At 40.2% G+C, this 19,336-nt stretch overlaps 1 protein-coding gene across 6 annotated transcripts in view; it reads right to left on the reverse strand.

Annotated features, from left to right (window-relative positions):
• Nucleotides 1-19,336, reverse strand: part of gtdc1 (glycosyltransferase-like domain containing 1) — a 354,581-nt gene that overhangs the window by 248,637 nt on the left and 86,608 nt on the right. For all 6 annotated transcript variants that reach the window (XM_073025908.1, XM_073025902.1, XM_073025937.1 and 3 more), the window contains 2 exons: nt 18,141-18,323; nt 17,350-17,559 (listed from right to left, as the gene is read on the reverse strand). In XM_073025908.1, the coding sequence (XP_072882009.1) occupies nt 17,350-17,528 (179 nt within the window). In that variant the 5' untranslated portion in view covers nt 17,529-17,559; nt 18,141-18,323. The remainder of the gene's footprint in view (nt 1-17,349; nt 17,560-18,140; nt 18,324-19,336) is intronic.

Raw genomic sequence — 19,336 nt, forward strand, 5'->3', positions numbered from 1 at the left:
GTACCAATATAGCACAGGGCTTTAAATCAAACAGACCTTGTTTGGAATGGTCTTGTGAGCGTAGTATCACTTCACTTTGGAGTTGAAGAGTTCCAAAATGAGCTAAGTAGAGTTTAAATGTGGCAACCAGGCACGAAGGATATAGTGTGATAGAAAGAGCACAACAGGAGGAAACAATTAAATGCCGTTTCCTAAAATGCAGGAAGTGTACGTGGTATGCAAAATATTTAATAGGGGAGATTGATTCGCTAGATATACACATTTAAAACGGTAACCAAACATATGGGAAGTAAGCTTTGTATGGAGTATCAGGGTTTGCTGGGAAATTAGAGTTATCATCCGTCCAGCTCAGAGGGAACTTTCTGCCATGTTTACATTCAATCAGGAAGTACAGTACAGAACAGATGCTGACCAGCACAAGAACATAAAACCTGCACTGGCACAGCAGGTTGGTCAGGACCAGAAAAGGTTGTAAGAGTGCTTTTTTTTTTGTCCATTTACTGTTCTCTGCAGACTTGCAGTGAGCTCATGAGCCTTTGCAACATGGTGGGCCAGCAACATGGGTTCTGCAAAACAGAAGATGCACCTCATAAAGCCAGAAATCCTTTTAAAGTCCCTGCTGGTTAGTCATCAGTGGTGCCTCACAATTGAGGATGCCATCTCTCCGGCTTATCGGACCTTCAGGTGAGCAACATGAGCGTTCTTCCAGAGTGGCAACAAGTTGCTGCATGGGGGAGTGAAAGCTTTGGTCTGTTCTTTCACCACTGCCGATGTTTCGTTTTGGCAGCAAGTCCTTCAGCACCGATGATATATTCCCAACGGCCCAGGGAATGCCACAGCAGCCACTCCAAAACCTTCAAACATCATAAAAAGTTTCTCATCATCATGGCAGGCAGTGCTGTGGCAGAGTAATCAATGGGGACCAATACAATACTCTTCCAAGAATGCATTTAAGCACTTAACCAGCTTGGTAATGCATACGAATAAATTTAAATGATTTACAGTTGAACTCTTAACGTGGAACCATGCTGTTCTCTCCATTACTCAATTGAAAGATACTCCGAGTAAAACTGTACATGCAAAAGAGAAAATGATTTCTGAAATTGTTCCAGAATTTATTTACACATTATGACATTTTTCAAGAGAGTGAATCCTCACAAGGCATCAGGCGCGGATGGTGTACCTGGTAGGGCTCTCGTGACTTGTGCCAACCACCTGGTGGAAATGTTCGAGGACATCTTCAACCTCTTACTGCTGTAGTAGGAGGTTCCCATCAGCTTCAAAATGGGGACCATCATACCAGTGCCCATGGAGCGCAGAGTGAGCTGCCTCAATGACTACTACCTAGGAGCACTCACGTATGATCAAGTGCTTTGAGAGGTTGCTCATGGCCAGAATCAACTCCTGCCGGAGCAAGGATCTGGACACACTGCAAATGGCCTATCGCCACAATATTTGTACTGTGGATATAATCTCCCTAGCTCTCCACTTGCCTTGGATCATCTGGACAACAGCAGTACCTACGCCAGGCTGCTGTTTATTGATTACAGCTCAGTGTTTAACACATTCATACCCTCGGTTCTAATCAACAAGTTCTAAAACCTGGTCGTCTGTACATCCCTCTACAATGGGATCCTTGACTTCCTCATCAGGAGGTTAAAATCAGTGCAGATCAGCAATAATATCTCCTTCTCGCTGACAATCAACACTGGCTCACCTTAAAGATGTGTGCTTAGCCCACTACTCTACTCTCAACTACACCCACAACTGTGTGGCGAAGCACAGCTCAAATGCCATCTATAAAATTGCCGATAACTATTGTTAGTTAGAATTTCAGATGGTGATGAGAGCGAGAGATGGATCATCTAGTTGAGTGGTATCACAACAACAACCTTGCACTCAATGTCAGTAAGACCAAGGATTGATTGTGGACTTCAGGAAGGGGAAGACACACTAATTCTTATTTAAGGATCAGCAGTAGAAAGTGTGAATGGTTTCAAATTCCCGGGTGTCAACATCTCTGAAGATCCATCCTACGCTCAATGTGTTAACACAATTACAATGAAGGAACGACAGTGGCTACGTTTCATTATGAGTTTGAGTATATTTCATTGGGGGACTTTGTATGTCACCAAAGACTCTCACAAATCTCTACAGATAAACCATGGAGAACTTTCTGGTTGCATCACTGTCTGGTATGGAGAGGCCACAGAATGGGATTTTTTAAAAAAACGGATAAAGTTATAAGCTCAGTCAGTTCCATCATGGGCACTAGCCTCCCCAGCATCCAGGACATCCTCAAAAGCCAATGCCTTAAAAAAGCAGCATCCACCATTACGAAACCCTTTCGCCCAGGGCATGCCCTCTGCTATTTGCTACCATCAAGGAGGTGGTATAGGAGCCTGTGGACACACACTCAATATTTCAGGAGAAGCCCCTTCCTCTCAGTCATCAGATTTCTGAATGGACAATGAACCCATGAATACTATCTCACTATTTTTGCTCTCTTTTCTCTACTTATTTAATTGCTATATACTTATTGTAATTTATATTTTTATTATGTATTGCAATGTACCGCTGCTGCAAAACAACAAATTTCATGACACATGCCAGTGATACTAAACCACATTCTGACTTCGATATTTCAATTAAATAAGATGATTAGTTAGTTTATTTATTGAGTAAGGAGAAGTGTGGTCAAAGTTGTGTTGAACCAACCACTGGTAAAATTTTAAATGTCACTGTAACTGAAGCATTGGCAAGAGTCCAGCAGATAAAGAACAAACTCAGTGGACCAGGCAGTATTTGTGAAGGGAAATGAACAGTTTATGTTTCAGGTCACGTGCCTAGTCCTTGATACTGGAGGAGCTCAGCAAATCATACAGCATCTGTGGAGAGGGTCAAAATCAGAATCATAAAATGTAAAATTTGTTGTTTTGTCGTAGCTGTCCAGTGCAAAGGCATTAGAAAATCCAAGGTGTTTATTGGCATTTCCAGTAAAGGAAAATGAAACCATTGTTACTAAGTATCCGATGCAGCACAGAAAAAACAAAATAAGAAATACAACAATAAAAAATAATAAACATAAATACATAAGTTAGCTATATACAAAGTTTGATAGTATGCCCATAAAGTGATACTGGTCTTTACATAAGGTGACTGACAGAAAATGATAAAGTAGTGGTGGTGGGGTGTGTGGAGGGGTGGGTTAGTAGGTGAAGATGTTGATCAGCCTTATTGCTTGGAGAAAGTAACTGTTCTTGTGGCTGGTGGTCCTGGTGTCAAAAACATTTTAATCTACAAGTTACAAAATAAACATTGCCAAAAAAAAAAGACCATTCAGAAAAAGTAATGGTGGAGGGGATGCTGTTGCTGAATCATCAAGCTTGGGTCTTCAGGCTCCTGTACCTCCTGATGGTACTAACAAAAAGAGGACATGTCCAGGATGGCAAGAGTCCATAGTGATGGATGTTGTCTTCTTAAAGCACCGCCTCTTGAAAATGTCCTCAATGGTGGGGTGGGTTTTGCCCAAGATGAAACTGGCCAAGTACATAGCCCTCTGCAACTTCTTGTGATCTTATACATTGGGGCTACCATACCAGGCTGTGAAATGCACTGCTAACAGTTTCAGGCTGAGAACCTTCATGTGGAGGACTTTGCCCAAGTCAGACCAACACTGTCAAGTTAAAATTAATAAAACTAACTTCAAACTAGTCCACTGGCCTCCAGCTTAATTAGTCCCACCTTCCAGGGGCTTGACCTGCAATCTCTATGCCAAGGTGACTCAGGTGCTTATCTAGACATGATACTGTTTAGCAGCTCTGCTTCAACCTCCACCTCTGGCACCGCAGTCTCAGTACCCACCATCCCCTCAGTGAAAAACATCTTCCTCTGATTCTCTCTAAATCTCTTACATCTTGCTCTTTTATCCATGTCTCATTTTTATTCACCTCTGTTAGGGTAAAATGCAGGAATAGACCCCCCCATTTATTTATTTTCTACACACATCAGTCATATCTCCTTTTAACCTGCTTAGCTTCAGTTTCTACTCCTAGCTGAAGCACTCCATCTCAGGCAATATCCTGTTAAATGTCCTCTGCATCTCCAGCAGTGAAATCTTTCCTATGATGTGGTGAACAAACCTGTATGCAAAACTCCAGCTGAAGTCTAATCAATGTTTTAAAAATTGGAGCATAACCTACCCCGTTTTTGCATTTAATGACTTGACAAATGTAGGCAGTTTTCTCATATACATTCTTAATCACATTATCTACCTGCGTAACCACCTTCAAGGATCTTTGGATTTTGCACACCAAGGCCTCTCTGCTCCTTGGTACTCTCCAGGACCTTAATATTCATTGGGTATGTCCTAGGTTGGTAGTACTCCAAATGTTTAATCACATATGTCAGGACTAAGTACCATCTGCCATTTCCTAGCCCATTTCACCAACACATTGGGATGACCCTGTAGCCTACAAGCATCACATCGTCAAGTGTCACCAATGTTCGTGTCATTGGCTATACTTAACACTCCAAATACCCCCAAAACATAGTGTGATTCACTTAAAGTAATACATGGAACCTGTTATTGAGAAGTTAGGGAATTACGTGAATGCATTGGATATTAATTCAAATGAAAACCAGTTTTCAGTTCTTTATGTAAATTACAAACAGTAATTTCTTTGAAGTTTAAAGGAAAAAAAAATTTTGCTAATAAACAATATTGTCTGTGGAGAACAGGCTGGCCCACAACAGGGGCTGGCTGGTAAGTGATATGGTTTGCAAAATGAGGCGACCAGAATCAGAATTATTATCACCAGCATGTGTTGTGAAATTTGGTAACTTAGCAGCACCAACAGTTCAATGCCATACATAATATAGAAGAAAAAATAATAATAATCAGTAAAAAAAACAGTATACAATGTACATTGAATAGATTAAAGATCATGCAAAAAACAATGTACAGTATATTTTAAAAAGTGATTCAGTGTTCAAGGGTTCAATGTCCATTTAGGAATCGGATGGCAGAGGGGAAGAAGCTGTTCCTGAATCACTGAGTGTGTGCCTTCAGGCTTCTGTACCTCCTTCCTGATGGTAACAGTGAGAAAAGAGCATGCCCTGGGTACTGGAGGTCCTTAATAATGGACAATGCCTTTCTGAGACACTTGAAGATGTCCTGGGTACTTTGTAGGCCTGTACCCAAGCTGGAGCCGACTAAATTCATAACCCCCTGCAGCTTCTTCCAGACCTGTGCAGTAACCCCCCAAACCAGACAGTGATGCTGCCTGTCAGAATGCTCTCCACGGTACATCTATAGAAGTTTTGGTGTATTTGTTGATATAGCAAATCCTTTCAAACTCTTAATGAAGCATAGATGCTGTCTTGCCTTTTTATAACTGCATCGATTTGTTGGGACCAGGTTAAATCCTCAGAGATCTTGACACCCAGGAACTTGAAACTGTTCACTCTCTCCACTTCTGATCCCTCTGAGGATTGGTATGTGTTTCTTCATCTACCCTTCCTGAAGTCCACAATCAGCCTTTCGTCTTACGAACATTGAGTGCCAGGTTGTTGCTGTGACACCACTCAACTGTTATATCCTGCTCCTGTACGCCCTCTCCTCAGCATCTGAGATTCTACCAAAAATGGTCGTATCGTCAGCAAATTTATAGATAGTATTTCAGCTATGCCTAGCCACACAGTCATGTGTATAGAGAGAGTAGAACAGTGGGCTAAGCACACACCCCTGAGATGTGCCAGTGTTGATCGTCAATGAGGAGGATGTGTTGTCACCAATCCGCACAGATTGTGGTTTTCCGGTTAGAAAGTCAAGGATCCAATTGCAGAAGGTGGTACAGAGGCCCAGGTTCTGTAACTTCACAATCAGGATTATGGAAATGATGATATTAAATGCTGAGCTACAGTCGATGAACAGCATCCTGACATAGGTGCTTATATTGTTCAACTGATCTAAAGCCGTGTGGAGAGCCATTGAGATTGCATCTGCCATTGACCTATTGTGGCGATAGGCAAATTGCAATGGGTCCAGGTCCTTGCTGAGGCAGGTGTTCAGTCTAGTCATGACCAACCTCTCAAAATATTTCATCACTGTTGATGTGAGTGCTCCAGGTGATAGTCATTAAGACAGCTCACATTATTCTTCTTAGGCACAGGTATAATTATTGCCTTTTTGAAGCAAGTGAGAACTTCTGCCCCTAGCAGTCAGAAGTTGAAAATGTCCTTGAATACTCCCCCTTGTTGGTTGGCACAGGTTTTCAGAGCCTTACCAGGTACTCCATCTGGACCTTCCGTCTTGCGAGGGTTCAGTCTCTTTAGCAACAGCTTAACATTGGCCCTTGAGACAGAGATCACAGGTCATCAGGTACAGCAGGGATCTTCACAGCTGTAGTTGTGTTCTCCCTTTCAAAGCAGGCATTAGAAGACATTGTGTTCATCTGGTAGTGAAGCATTGCTGTCATTCATGCTATTGGGTTTAACTTTGTAGGAAGTAATGTCTTTCAAATCCTGCCAGAGTTGATGTACATCTGATGTTGCCTCCAACCTCTTTCAAAATTGTCTCTTCGCCCTTGAAATAGCCCTCTGCAAATCATACCTGGTTTTCTGGTACAGGCCTGGGTTGCCTGACTTAAAAGCCACAGATCTAGCCTTCAGCAGATGACGTACCTCCTAGTTCATCCACTGCTTTTGGTTTGGGAATGTACAGCAAGTCTTTCTAGGCACACACTCACCCACACAGGTTTTAATGAAGTCTGTAACAACTGCAGTACACTCATCCAGATTCGAAGATGAATCCTTGAATACAGTCTAGTCCACTGATTCAGAGCAGTCCTGAAAGTGCATAAGATGTTTTCATGCATTTGCTCAACATAATCTGTTAACTGGCCTGCATTAAACCAGACAACATTTGAGGTGGCAGACCGTTCCACACTCAACCCACCCTCCGACTGAAAAGGTTTCCTCTCATGTTCTCCTTAAGCCCTAACCAGTGACCTGTAGTTTAGTCTCACACAACCTCTGAAAAAAAATGCTTGCATTTAACCTATATATATTCCTCAATTTTGTATACCTCTATCAAGTCTCCTCTCGATCTTCTACTTTCCAGGGGGAAAAAGGTTTTAATCTGTTCAACCTTTCCCTATAAGATTCATTAAAATATCAAATTACAAATTGCAGACTGAATGTATGACCCACAGTCACAGAGATACAAAGTAAAACAGACTCCTTAAAGTATGCAATGGTCTTCTCACTTTGTTCCTACAACCCACTCTTCACACGGATTTCATTTTCTATCAGGCTTGATACACAACTATTTTTTGGGGTAATCTTACTTGCCTGCTTCTTGTGCAGAAACACCTGCGGGTCACCAATTATGGCAACTTGCACTTACGTATTACTTTGCTTGTCCACAAATGCTCTTCACTGCCCCCAAGTATTAGTTTGTTAGTTCAATCTCTTTTGGAAAGAACAAAAATTTCATGTTCGAGTCTTGGGAGAGAAAAAAAAACATTTTGTCCAACTCATGCAGTCAAGTGTGTTCTGCAACTCTTTTTTGTACTGATGATATGCCAATTAACTACCTCACCCTATCCACTTAGGTAAACTTACTGTTAACAGACTGAATCTGGGCCAGGATCTCACCATGCTTAGATAATTAGGGCTGATCCCACAAAAATCAGTGAGGTTACCCCTACGCCATTCTGTTCATACAAACTTTCTTTCATAAACCGTGTGAAATGTTAAGCATTCAATCGTTTTCATCTACTTTTTCAGTCAGAATTTCCATCAATTTATATAATCGCATAAAGAAACTGGAATGAAGCATTTGCAAGTGCTGATAATGACTTCAAAGTAACAGGTAGATAAAGAAATTTCCCCTCATTAATCATAGGCTCCTAATTCTATGTTCAAGCAATACAATATCAAATACTGTACAGTGAATGCAAAAATGGTACTCAATACTGCTACTTTACATAATGAATTCAGAAGCTGCTGAAGGCAATTAGTAAAAAAGACTCATGACTCAAAAAGAAACAAAAAAAATAAAATTGCAAGCGATCAGATACCTAGCATCATCCACAAGCTTAGTATGACTGCAGTTTCATTCTGCAAGATGTTAGACAACAGTATTGCCAAGTCAGTGGGCAGACTCATGTGACAAAAATATTTCATGACAGGAAATCATTATTAAACCTGGTGGTTTTCTGGTATTTGTGTTGTGGAAATTTCGCTAATTTTTTCAAGGTTTGTGCCTGTCATGTGTCCTCTCTTAGTCAAACAGTTCAGTTACAGCTCAATTTTCAAAGTTTAAAAAATCCCTACCTGTTCAACTGAAAAAACACATTTCAAATATCCAGTGTTCAAATTGCGGGGATGAGGTCTATCATGCTATAACAGTACCACAAAAAAAGTGTCCTCAAAACCATAACCGCGACATTTCACTAGACTTTTTTTAACATTGTACTTGAATTATACATTGCACAGAGCACTATAGTAAGATCAACTTTTACTGATGACAGATTCAAATATTGACAAAGTAGACCTTGAAAAATATTCCATTTTTTAAAAAATTGTGCCAAAAATAAAGTTGCTTTTGGCAAGAGTAACAGTAAGTGCATGATCTGATGACTACAGGGGTTTCCCCCTCCCACACAATGCAGTTAGTCACCTCGCTTTGAAAAGTTTAGTAATTGATAATGCAAAAAAAATCTCCATAAGTAATTGTTCTGAATGAAGCCTTCTTTAAATATTCAATGTAGAGTCCTCCCTAAGATTACAGGAAGTGGAGCAGGGGGTGAAATAAAGCATGAATAATGATTTCTATATGTGTAACTGGGGAAAAAGTTAAGTGGTCACAGTAAACACCATGCCTTAATTCTTTAAAAGACCTTTAAAGTCCATTGACAACTATCATTTGGATATTCTCTAGGAATTCATTGCCTCCTGAGTTAAGTACCAAATGATCTTGCTCTCTTGCCTGTAATGTCTCTTCATCTTGAAACTTTCCATTAGTTTACCAAAGTGGAGCAGGAGGGTATGGGGAGTATTAAGAAAACCAAATCATTCACAATAAAATGGCTCCAAGCAACAACAGTTTTTAAAAAAATCTGAGAAACCTGGGTAGGAGCTTGATAGCAAATTAAACTTACTTTTAAGAATTAGGAAGGCCAAATCTTAAATGAGAAAATTAAAATTACTCATAATTTATGAGTTCAACTTAGATAACAAATCCACCTGACATTGAGTAATGTGAGACCAAACTCCATCCTATGTATTTAACACATTATTGTTGAAAACATTCTAGTGCTCCCAAACCATAGAGATGCAGCATGAAAAATGGGCCTTTCAACCCATTGAGTTTGCAGTGATCATTACAACAAACTTACATTGTAACCAATTTTTATTCTCCCTACAATCTCTTCAACTTCACTCAGTACTCACTAAAAAAAACAGACAATTCACAGTAGCCCGAACTAACCCACCAACCCACACATCTTTGCAACATAGGAGGAACCTGGAGCACTTGAAGGAAGCATACACAGTCGCACAGAGAACATGGAAACTCCACAGATACAGCATCCAAGGTCAGGATTAAACCCAGGGCTCTGCCATCGTGAGGCAGCGGCTCCACAGCTGAACCACATCGTAGACCAGAGAGAGGCAGCTAATAAGTTACAGGCTCTCCTGTGCAACCAAAATGACGTGACACATTTCTGCAATCAGAAGGTGCCATCCAGCACTTCTTTCCCAGATCTTGGATTGAGAGATGAACAACCACAGCCCAAATTTGGTTTGAGCTGTGGCCATGACAGCGTGAGGAAATCCAAGTCTAGAATTTGGTTATGGGTGTGGGGTTTTACCGTTCGGGTAGGAATGATTAAAGAACTGTGAGAGATGTAAAAGAATGGCACTGGGTGATGGGAGAGGTCAGCACTTGATGACATGAACAACGGAAAGAAAGGCTTGATAGGACAGGTATCAAAAAGAAACATGCAATTAGTGATCAGAGGAATGGGGAGAAGTGACCAACAGTTGTTGACTGGAGGAACTGGGGGATGAGGCTGGCTATTGTTCTTGACACAGATCAGGGAAAGAGAGAGAGAGAGAGATCAAGGAAGTTATTAATATCGGATGACTGGTGGGATCAGGGAAGAGACCCGGTAATGACATTTGATCCATTGTAATAGGAGAAATTTGGAGAAGACACCAGTACTTGATAAATAGGTGGAGGAGCGGGTAGTGTTGAGGAAACAAAGAGCCTGCAGAGAGACCTTGATAGTTTAGGGGAATGGGCAAAGAAGTGGCAAATGAAATACAATGTTGTAAAATGTATAGTCATGCACTTTTGTGGAAGAAATAAACAGGCAATTATTTAGATGGGGACAGAATTCAAAAAGATGCGAAGTGACTTGGGTACCCTTGTGCAGGATACCTTAAAGGTTAACCTCCAGGTTGAGTAGGTAGTGAAGAAGGCGAATGCAATGTTAGCATTCATTTCTAGAGGTATAGAATATAAGAGCAGGGATGTGATATTGAGCCTCTATAAGGCACTCGTGAGACTGCACAGAGTATTGTGTGCAGTTTTGGGCTCCTTATTTTAGAAAGGATATACTGACATTGGAGAGGGTTCAGAGAAGATTCACGAGAATGATTCCAGGAAAGAAAGGGTTACTCTATGAGGAACATCTGGCAGCACTTGGGGAGTATTCCCTGGAGATCAGGAGAATGGGGTGGGGGGGGGGGGGGATCTCATAGAAACATTTCAAATGTTAAAAGGTCTGAACAGATTAGATATGGCAAAATTATTTCCTAAGATAGGGGAGTCTAGGACAAGAAGGCACGACTTCAGGGTAGAAGGACATCCATTTAGAACAGAGATGGGGAGAAATTACTTTAATCAGAGGGTGGTAAATCTGTGGAATTTTTTGCCACATATGGCTGTGGAAGCCAAGGCATTGGGTGCATTTAAGGCAGAGATAGATAGGTTCTTGATTAGCCAGGTCATCAAAGGGTATGGGGAGAAGGCAGGGGAGTAGGGACGACTGGAAGAATTGGATCAGCCCATGATTGAATGGCAGGGCAGACTTGATGGGCCAAATGGCCTACTTCTGCTCCTATACCTTATGGTCTTAAGAGAGACCAACACAGCATGAAGACGGGGACCAGAATAGAGACCACCTCCTGGTGGTGAGAATGACCAAAGTAGAGACCAATATTTGGTGATGGTAGGAACTAATAGAGAGATTGGTGCATGTTATTGAGAAAAGTTAAATGCATTTTATTTATTAATTTATTGAGATACTGTGCAGAGTAGATCTTTCTGGCCCTTCAAGCTGTGCTGTCCAGCAACCCCCAGTTTAATCCTAATCTAATTACAGGACAACTTACAATGACCAATTAACCTACCAACCGGTAGGTCTTTGGACTGTGGGAGGAAACCACAGAACATTGAGGAAGGTCGTCAATAAACAATTGAGTGGTGAGGGCTATGGATGACAAGTAATTGACTTAGACACATATTGATACAAGACAAGACCATAGGATATAGGAGCAGAATTAGGCTATTTGGCCCATCATGTCTGCTCCACCATTTCATTATGGATGATCCATTTTCCTCTCAGCCCCAATCTCCTGCCCTTTCCCCATATCCTTGCATGCCTTGTCTAATCAAGAATCTGTCAACTTCTGCCTTAAATATATCCACAGCCGCCTGCGACAATGATTTCCAAATTCACCACTCTCTGACTAAAGAAATTCCTCCTTATCTCTGCCCTAAATGGATGTCCCTCTATTCTGAGGCTATGTCCTCTGGTCTTGGATTCTTCTACCATAGAAAACATCCTCTCCAAAACCACTCTTTTGAGGCCTTCCAACATTTTATAGGTTTTGAATGAGATCCCCCTTCATTCTTCTGAACTCCAATGAGTATAGACCCAGAGCTATCAAATCCTCTGCTTATGATAAGCCTTTCAATCTCAGAATCATACGATGCTGCCCTGGAAAGAAATCTGCTGATCAATGGGAAACCCATTATGATACTGCACATTACTGTTTACTTGTACTGCATTCTCTCTGTAGTTATAGCACTTGATCCTCAATGTGTAATGATCTAATCTGTATGAACAATAGGTGAGGCAAGCTTTTCTGCACATCCTGGTACATGTGACAATAATAAACCAATTCCAATGAATATTCAGACTAACAAGATATGAAACAAATACCCATTGTCCTGTTTGACTCCAAAAAATAATAATTTTTTTAAAAAAAACAGAACTGCTTTACAGTTGAACTTCATGGCAAACATTCGGCAACTATTTCACACAGTACTGAAGGAATGTTACCTCCTGAGAGAAGCTGACCTCAGAAGCGTTTTTGGAGCAAACACTGACCTAAATTTACACGGGCATATTCGGTTAGATTCAAAACTTCTTTGGTCTTCTGGTAATTATTTTCTTGCTGAGAACTTTTTTTTAAAAACAAATCTTTCATTCACTACTTGTGGGATGTTACTATTTGTAAATTAGTTGTCTTTTTGCCAATGTAATCGTGGTTCCACCTAATACTCTATATAATTACAAATCAAATGATTAGCGACAGTCCAATCTAAGTTTCTTCTTTTGTTTAACTTGATTAGAAACACATTCATTTATTGTTCGAAAAATAAAATCAGCTTAGTGTTTTAAGAACCCAGATCTTCCAAGATCAGTATTCTGCTGCTGGTCACTGCTTTGAAGCCGACTCTGACATATTTTTCTTCGGTTGTTATAGGTTGCCAAACCTCCAGGATTCATCTGGAGTCTCCAGAATTCACAAATGAGACTCCTGCACATTTGCTGCAAGCAACCCAGGAAAAAAGCAAAAATCATAAGGGAATTAAAAGTAGTTTTTTCTCCTATTTTCTTTGAACAGCTTCATTTATTAGTTATACAATCACTGGAGATGTGGCTGGCAAAAGTAGAGGAAAGGCTGTTTGATCAGATTGGCTGATTGGAGGCAGGAGGGCAAGTCATCTCCAGGAATTTATCCAACCGAATCTGGCAGGCTTACTCAGAAATGGCCACTGTACAAACAGAACACGCTCAGATCTTCCTTACTTAGGCACATTCTGCATCAGGATATCACAGGCAGATACAGTTCATTGCCCAAATTGCAATGTTGTTTTTTTTTTTGTACCGGATATAATCACGACGTTGTTCCCAAAGGAGAACTGCAGTAGATGACACAGGCCGCAATCTATGTACTTCCGACTCACTCCTTGAGGTAATTAGTCAATCTAGTTCATAAACAAAGAAAATCCTGACTATGCATACTTTATTGAGAGACATTGTCAAGTAGGCCCTTCCAGCCCTTTGTGCCGAGCCACCCAACAATCCCAATTTAGCCCTAGCCTAATCACAGGATAATTTGCAATGACCAATTAACCTACCGATCAGCACGTCTTTGGACTGTGGGAGCACCTAGAGAAAGCCACACGTTCACTGGGAGAACATAAAAACTCCTTACAGGCAGCGGCAGGAACGGAACCCAGGGTGAAGGCACTGTAAAGTATCATGCTAACCACTATGCTACTGTGCAGACCAATCCCATTGTAGATATGAAATTTTAAAGAATTATTTTTAGCACTTGAGTTTGTTAAGTTGCAGCATCAGAACTTCAGAAAGACTGAGTGGGACACTGTTGACCAGCATTTACTGTTGCCAAGATGTTTTATCCTGTTGCAAATGGCAAGAACGGAAAGGCAAGCAGTACCATAAACTCTAATAATGCCCGATCACAGGCATGTAGGCAGAGTTGAGAAAAATGCTTTGTGAAATACTTGGGTGGCATACCATCCAAACCAGTTATATTTCACCTGTTTGATTAACATGATTTAAGATCAGTTAACCTGCAAAAATAGTCTTAACAACAAGATTTAAATGTACGTGATAGAGTGGATCAGTGACAATTTTTTTTTATGAGGAGTGCTTCTTCCCACAAATATAAACCACACTATTCCTAGTGACTGTCAGGTGACCCAGCACCATTATAAACACAAGTGTGCAGTATTCCAAAAGATATCTGTCTTCTCGGGGGGGGGGAATGGGGGGGCTCCATTTAATCAAAAATAATTTTTTAAATCAAAAAAAATATTTTAAAATGTTAAATCTTTTGAAAGATACAAATTACCAACACAAATAAGCACAGTACTTGGAGCCAGCAAGTAAAGCTGCATTACTGAAATGGAGCATTCCACTGGCACTTCTGGCTCTGTTTTTCCAATAAAACAAATTTCTTAAAGAAACTATTCATAAGCAATTTTAACAAGCCTCAATGAAAAAAAAAATAACACCCATGGTACAAAACAGACACAACACTTGGCCTTGGTTCTTCACAAAAACATACCACTGCCCCCCATCGTGTATCCTCTATAAACAGTTTACAGCACTGCAGCATAACTTTATAAGAGAGAGTTGTAGTTGATGCTGGGGGTTGGGGGGGGTGGAGGGGAAGAAAACAGCTTTCAATTCCCAAATTTCTCTTAATGAGATTGAAATCTTGAACACAGATCACTCCCTCAACCAATTCCCATCATGGATCCCAACACCCTCAAGATTCACTTATGAGCTATTATTATTTAAGTTAAAGTGTAATTGAAGTGTCCGCGGCTTACTCAGCCATATAGGGCGGTACAACTTTCCAAATGGAGTAGACTTTGTACATTTTCATCCGGGAGCACGCAATACTGTCCAAAGCAGGTACAAATTCCTGTATCTCCTCCCCCACAAAGACAAAGGTGCAGCCATCCATCACTGTCATGTAAGTAACAATCACCTGGCACAGAGCAAAGATGAGACAAGAAACTCCTTTGAGGGTATGTGTTCTCTTCAAATGTTTTCTGGTAATGAAACTGTGGATGTGATTATAAAGAATATATTTGAAACAGTGCTACAAAGGGGTAAACAGTTGAAATATTTTCTCTGTTTATCAATGAATTACTTCCTCCATATGTTACAACATGGGAAATGAGGCATCAGGGGTTACAAAGCATAATTGCTAGTAAGCTTTATCAAATCAGAACACTGGGGCTATCACCCTGTTCTGAATAATCTTAGAACTGTGTTTTTAAAAACATATCTCATCCGGGCTAGGTGAAGAAAATATCAAATAAGACAAGGCTGTTATTTGCTAAGAATGGAAATATCGTCAACCAATAGAGCCCTTGCACCTTGTAACAGCAGGGAGTTACAGAAGGAGCCAGATTCCTTTGGTGAATGGTGAAGAAGTAAATTTAAGCAATTAAATTTTTGACATGTTAATTAGACAAAATTACTGTGAACAGAAAATAAACTTGCTTCATGCAAAGTATTGTTCGACATTGTTCACAAAGACTTGATCTGTTTGCTTTTGTAACATCTGTAAAATTATTTCTTTTACTTGATGTGTTGCATTTCATTTTCAGACTGTTAATGCTGTTTGGCACAAAATAGCATTCGCTAATCTGACTGAAACCCAGCAGAATTTTGTGTTCACAATACTCGCTGGACAAACTTAAAACAAAGATAGGAGTCAAGCTTTGCCGTTTAAGAATAGTAATTCTCAGAAGCTACATCTGGTTAACTTAAAGTTAAATTAGCTCCAGGTGGAGGTCATTTATGGACTACTGAAATTGTACAGCACATATTGGAGCTCAGAGAGCGAATGCCACCACAAATTTAGAGTTAAAATAAAAGTTATAGGTAAAATGGACAGCTAAAATCTGATGTCATTATGTACTCATTATAAAATTTATGGAATTGTGAACATCAGTCCACATTTTTGCAAATAGGGATGCTTCTTGCAAAAGAGTGGTGGCTAATATGTCCAGGTAGTTGGCCTGTGATTGCATTCACAACAAAACTTCCAATTATACAGCACTTTATGACATTGTACAGCACTTATTACCTATGATTAATTCACAATACTTAAGTCTTCAACCATACCAGTTTTGTATCTCTCTATTATAATACTGATTTTCTTTCCTCTTTTGCAAACTTAATTTCTCTCCTCCGATTTACACTACCCCAGATGTGCTTTATACATTGCACTGCCCTTTCGTCATCTTCTTTCAGCTGGTAATACCCAATCTCAACCTGATCACAAACTTTACCTTTAGTTCTCACCATCCCATCCCTTTTTCAACTGCTTGTCTCATTTCTAACTTCTCCCAAAGACCATTTATCTGAAATGTTAACTTGACAACTCGCTCTATAGATGCTTACTGACTTGAACATTTCCAGTTTATTCAGTACTTCATTCAAATTTCAGGCATCTACAACTTCTGGCTTTTGAATTTCTCTTATTCAATTAAACATATTTGCTAGTTTTGTTTGAATGGGCAAATAGGTGGAGCAGTAGCAATAACATTATTGCTTTTGTATATCTGTAGTAATTTTTTGATGATTTGCAATTGATCATTAGGAAATAATGATATTAATTTACATCAGGAGGCAAAAGTTTCTTCCATGTCTTTGTTCTTTATATTTTAACAGTGAAACATTTCTCATTTAAGCGATATATTCTGATTGCATCATGGAAGGAGAATGCCATAGTCCTACAGCATATGGGAGTTAAATTTACAACAAACGACTTAGTCATTAATCCAGGGATCTTCAAGAATCTTGTCCTTTCAATTGCATATATTAATTCAGCTTTCTGACAAGGTCAGGCTCAACAGCCACAATGAGTTTGTTCCCATATGATGTCATCAGCATTCCCCAAGTAGCTGGTTTGCAGATTGATAAATAGATTACCCAGAGTAAACAACGTAAAAATTGTTTAAAATTCAATTAAGAGAGATTTCAATGTGTATCAATCATGTCATTCCAAATTATCAAATGCAGTAGAAACAACCAGCTCCCGATTATACTTAGGTAATATTTAAAACACGAGAAAGTCTGCAGAGGCTGGAAATCCAAAGCCATGCACACAGAATGCTGGAGGAGCTCAGCACATCAGGCAGTGTCTATGAAAAAGAGTAAACTGTTGACTTTTTGGGCCGAGACTCTCCTCCTGAAGAAGGGTCTCAGCTGGAAACGTTGACTTGCTTACTCTTTACCATAGATGCAGCCTGACCTGCTGAGTTCCTCCAGCACTGTGTGTGTCTGTGTCTCTCTAATGATATTTAAGTACGTCGGAGGCACATGCATTAGAGAAGGTAGCAGATACAAGTATAAAAACCTTTAGCACAATGTAAATACCGAAGAATGGGTTTGATGAAGCTTTGGAGAATGTATAGTAAATTACGTGGCTATTCCACATAATAACCAGCTGCACGGTAATTGGAGTTTACTGCCTTTCTCCTTGCTCACATACCTGTAATTGTCACTGGGTGGTACGGTCTGAGTGAAATAGAGTGCAGCAGTGCGTGCTCTCCAGTGCCATTTCTTTGCTGTTAAGGTGAAGACGGAACATCCCTCAATCTCCTCTTGAAGCAGGTCAAGCAGCTGTTTGTGGGAACCCCCACAAAAGGCTTCAATCATTAGGACACTCATATTGTCACTGGTATACTCACATTACAAGTACCTATGAGTAATATAAAAAATGAAATGAAGTTAGATGTTATTGCAAGTGACAGGGAAACCATCTTTTTACACAAGCTGAACTGGAAATCGTAATTTTTCTGCCACAAATGAAGCCAAGGTATATTTTGTAAAAGCAAGTAAAAACGTGACATGTCATAAGATGAGCCACAAAACACCAAATGTCCCTCCCTGCTGAACACCATTGTTTTATCAGTTTGCATTATTCTACTCAGTGTAACCTAAAAGCAGTTTATCCACTGGTGGAACATGTAACATAGTTATTCCTTTTTTTTCCGAGAAACCAAAATGCCCTAAAGCCCATTCTACAGAGAAACAAGAATCGCAAAGTGTAGGAGATCTAAGTTCAATGGATTCTTTGGTTCATGTGAAACAAAATTCTGTCCTTATCCACAATATCCTTCCCAACAGCACTATCAATTCAAAAGCAAGCTACATCTTGTTTCCCACTTCTACACTTATAGGGTCATAGAAAAGTACAGCACAGAAACAGGCCCTTTGGCCCACCTAGACCGTGCTGAAACCATTTAAACTTCTAAGAACAACAGTAGAAAAATCAAATACCTGTAAAATTATACTGATGGGCAGTTGAATTGTTTCCACTACTGTACTGAAGAGCTGTGCAATTATTTCAATGGTCTTCAGTCTCACATATAGCTGTAAATCTTCAGTAAACCCTAAGTAAGAAGTGGTCCGCACTTCAGCACAGGTGCTTAATTAACCCAAATTCAGTCCTCTAGGTTGGGCCTAAGGGAAAAGAATAAAACCAAATGGGTGCCAAATTAAATAAGACAAAATTGCTTCAACATATTATAAAATGGCTTTTTTTTGTTAGTAAGTGTGAAATGCCCCTGCAGGGTATGCAGTCTCCTCTCCCTCGGTATCGCCTGTATAAGCACCAATGAATGCTCACGCACCACACACACACAAACTCTTGTGTTAAATACACAGTTCCAAATAGATTAAAAATATTATTTTGTTGCAAACATTTATATCCTAGTATTACACAATAATTCCCCAAATCCCATTTTGCAGAGAAACAAAAATTAAAACGTGCAGTTGGATTCTTTGGTCAATCTGAAACAAAGTTCTGTCCTTATCCAAGATACCCATCCCAACAACACTATCAAATAAAAGCTACATTTTGTTTCCCATTTCTACACTTCTAAGAAAAATGTACACACTCAACAATCCAGCAACAAGTTCTTCCCCTCTACATTCGATTTCTGAATGGACATTGAACCCTTGAACATGACCTCACTATTTTTTTATTTATTTTTGCACTACTATAGAAATGGAAAGCGGCCAGTGAAGGAGTGGAGATTTGAGGCTTTGACTTGAGAGGCTTCGACGAGAAGAGGCTGAGGACGAGCTTCACTCCAAGTGAGGTAAGGCCGGGTAAGTTCCTTTCAAAGGAGAAAGTTTCAAAAGTTGAGGCAAGTATTGGGTAGGTCATGGCAGCTGAGATCGGCCCCGTAGTTTCTTCATCCTGCAGCATGTGGGAAATCAGGGATACTTCCAGTGTCCCTGACGACTATGTGTGAAGGAAGTGTGTCCAACTGCAGCTTCTGGCAGACCGCATTGAATGTCTGGAGCTGCAATTGGATTCATACTGGAGCATCCGCGATGCTGAGAAAGTCGTGAATAGCACGTTCAGTGAGTTGGCCACACCGCAGGTAAAGGCTACACAGGCAGAAAGAGAAGGGGTGGCCACTAGACAGCGTAGCAGTAGGCAGGTAGTGAGGTCATCTCCCTCCTAA

Source organism: Hemitrygon akajei, chromosome 2, assembly GCF_048418815.1.
Source record: "Hemitrygon akajei chromosome 2, sHemAka1.3, whole genome shotgun sequence".
Lineage (NCBI taxonomy): Eukaryota > Metazoa > Chordata > Chondrichthyes > Myliobatiformes > Dasyatidae > Hemitrygon > Hemitrygon akajei.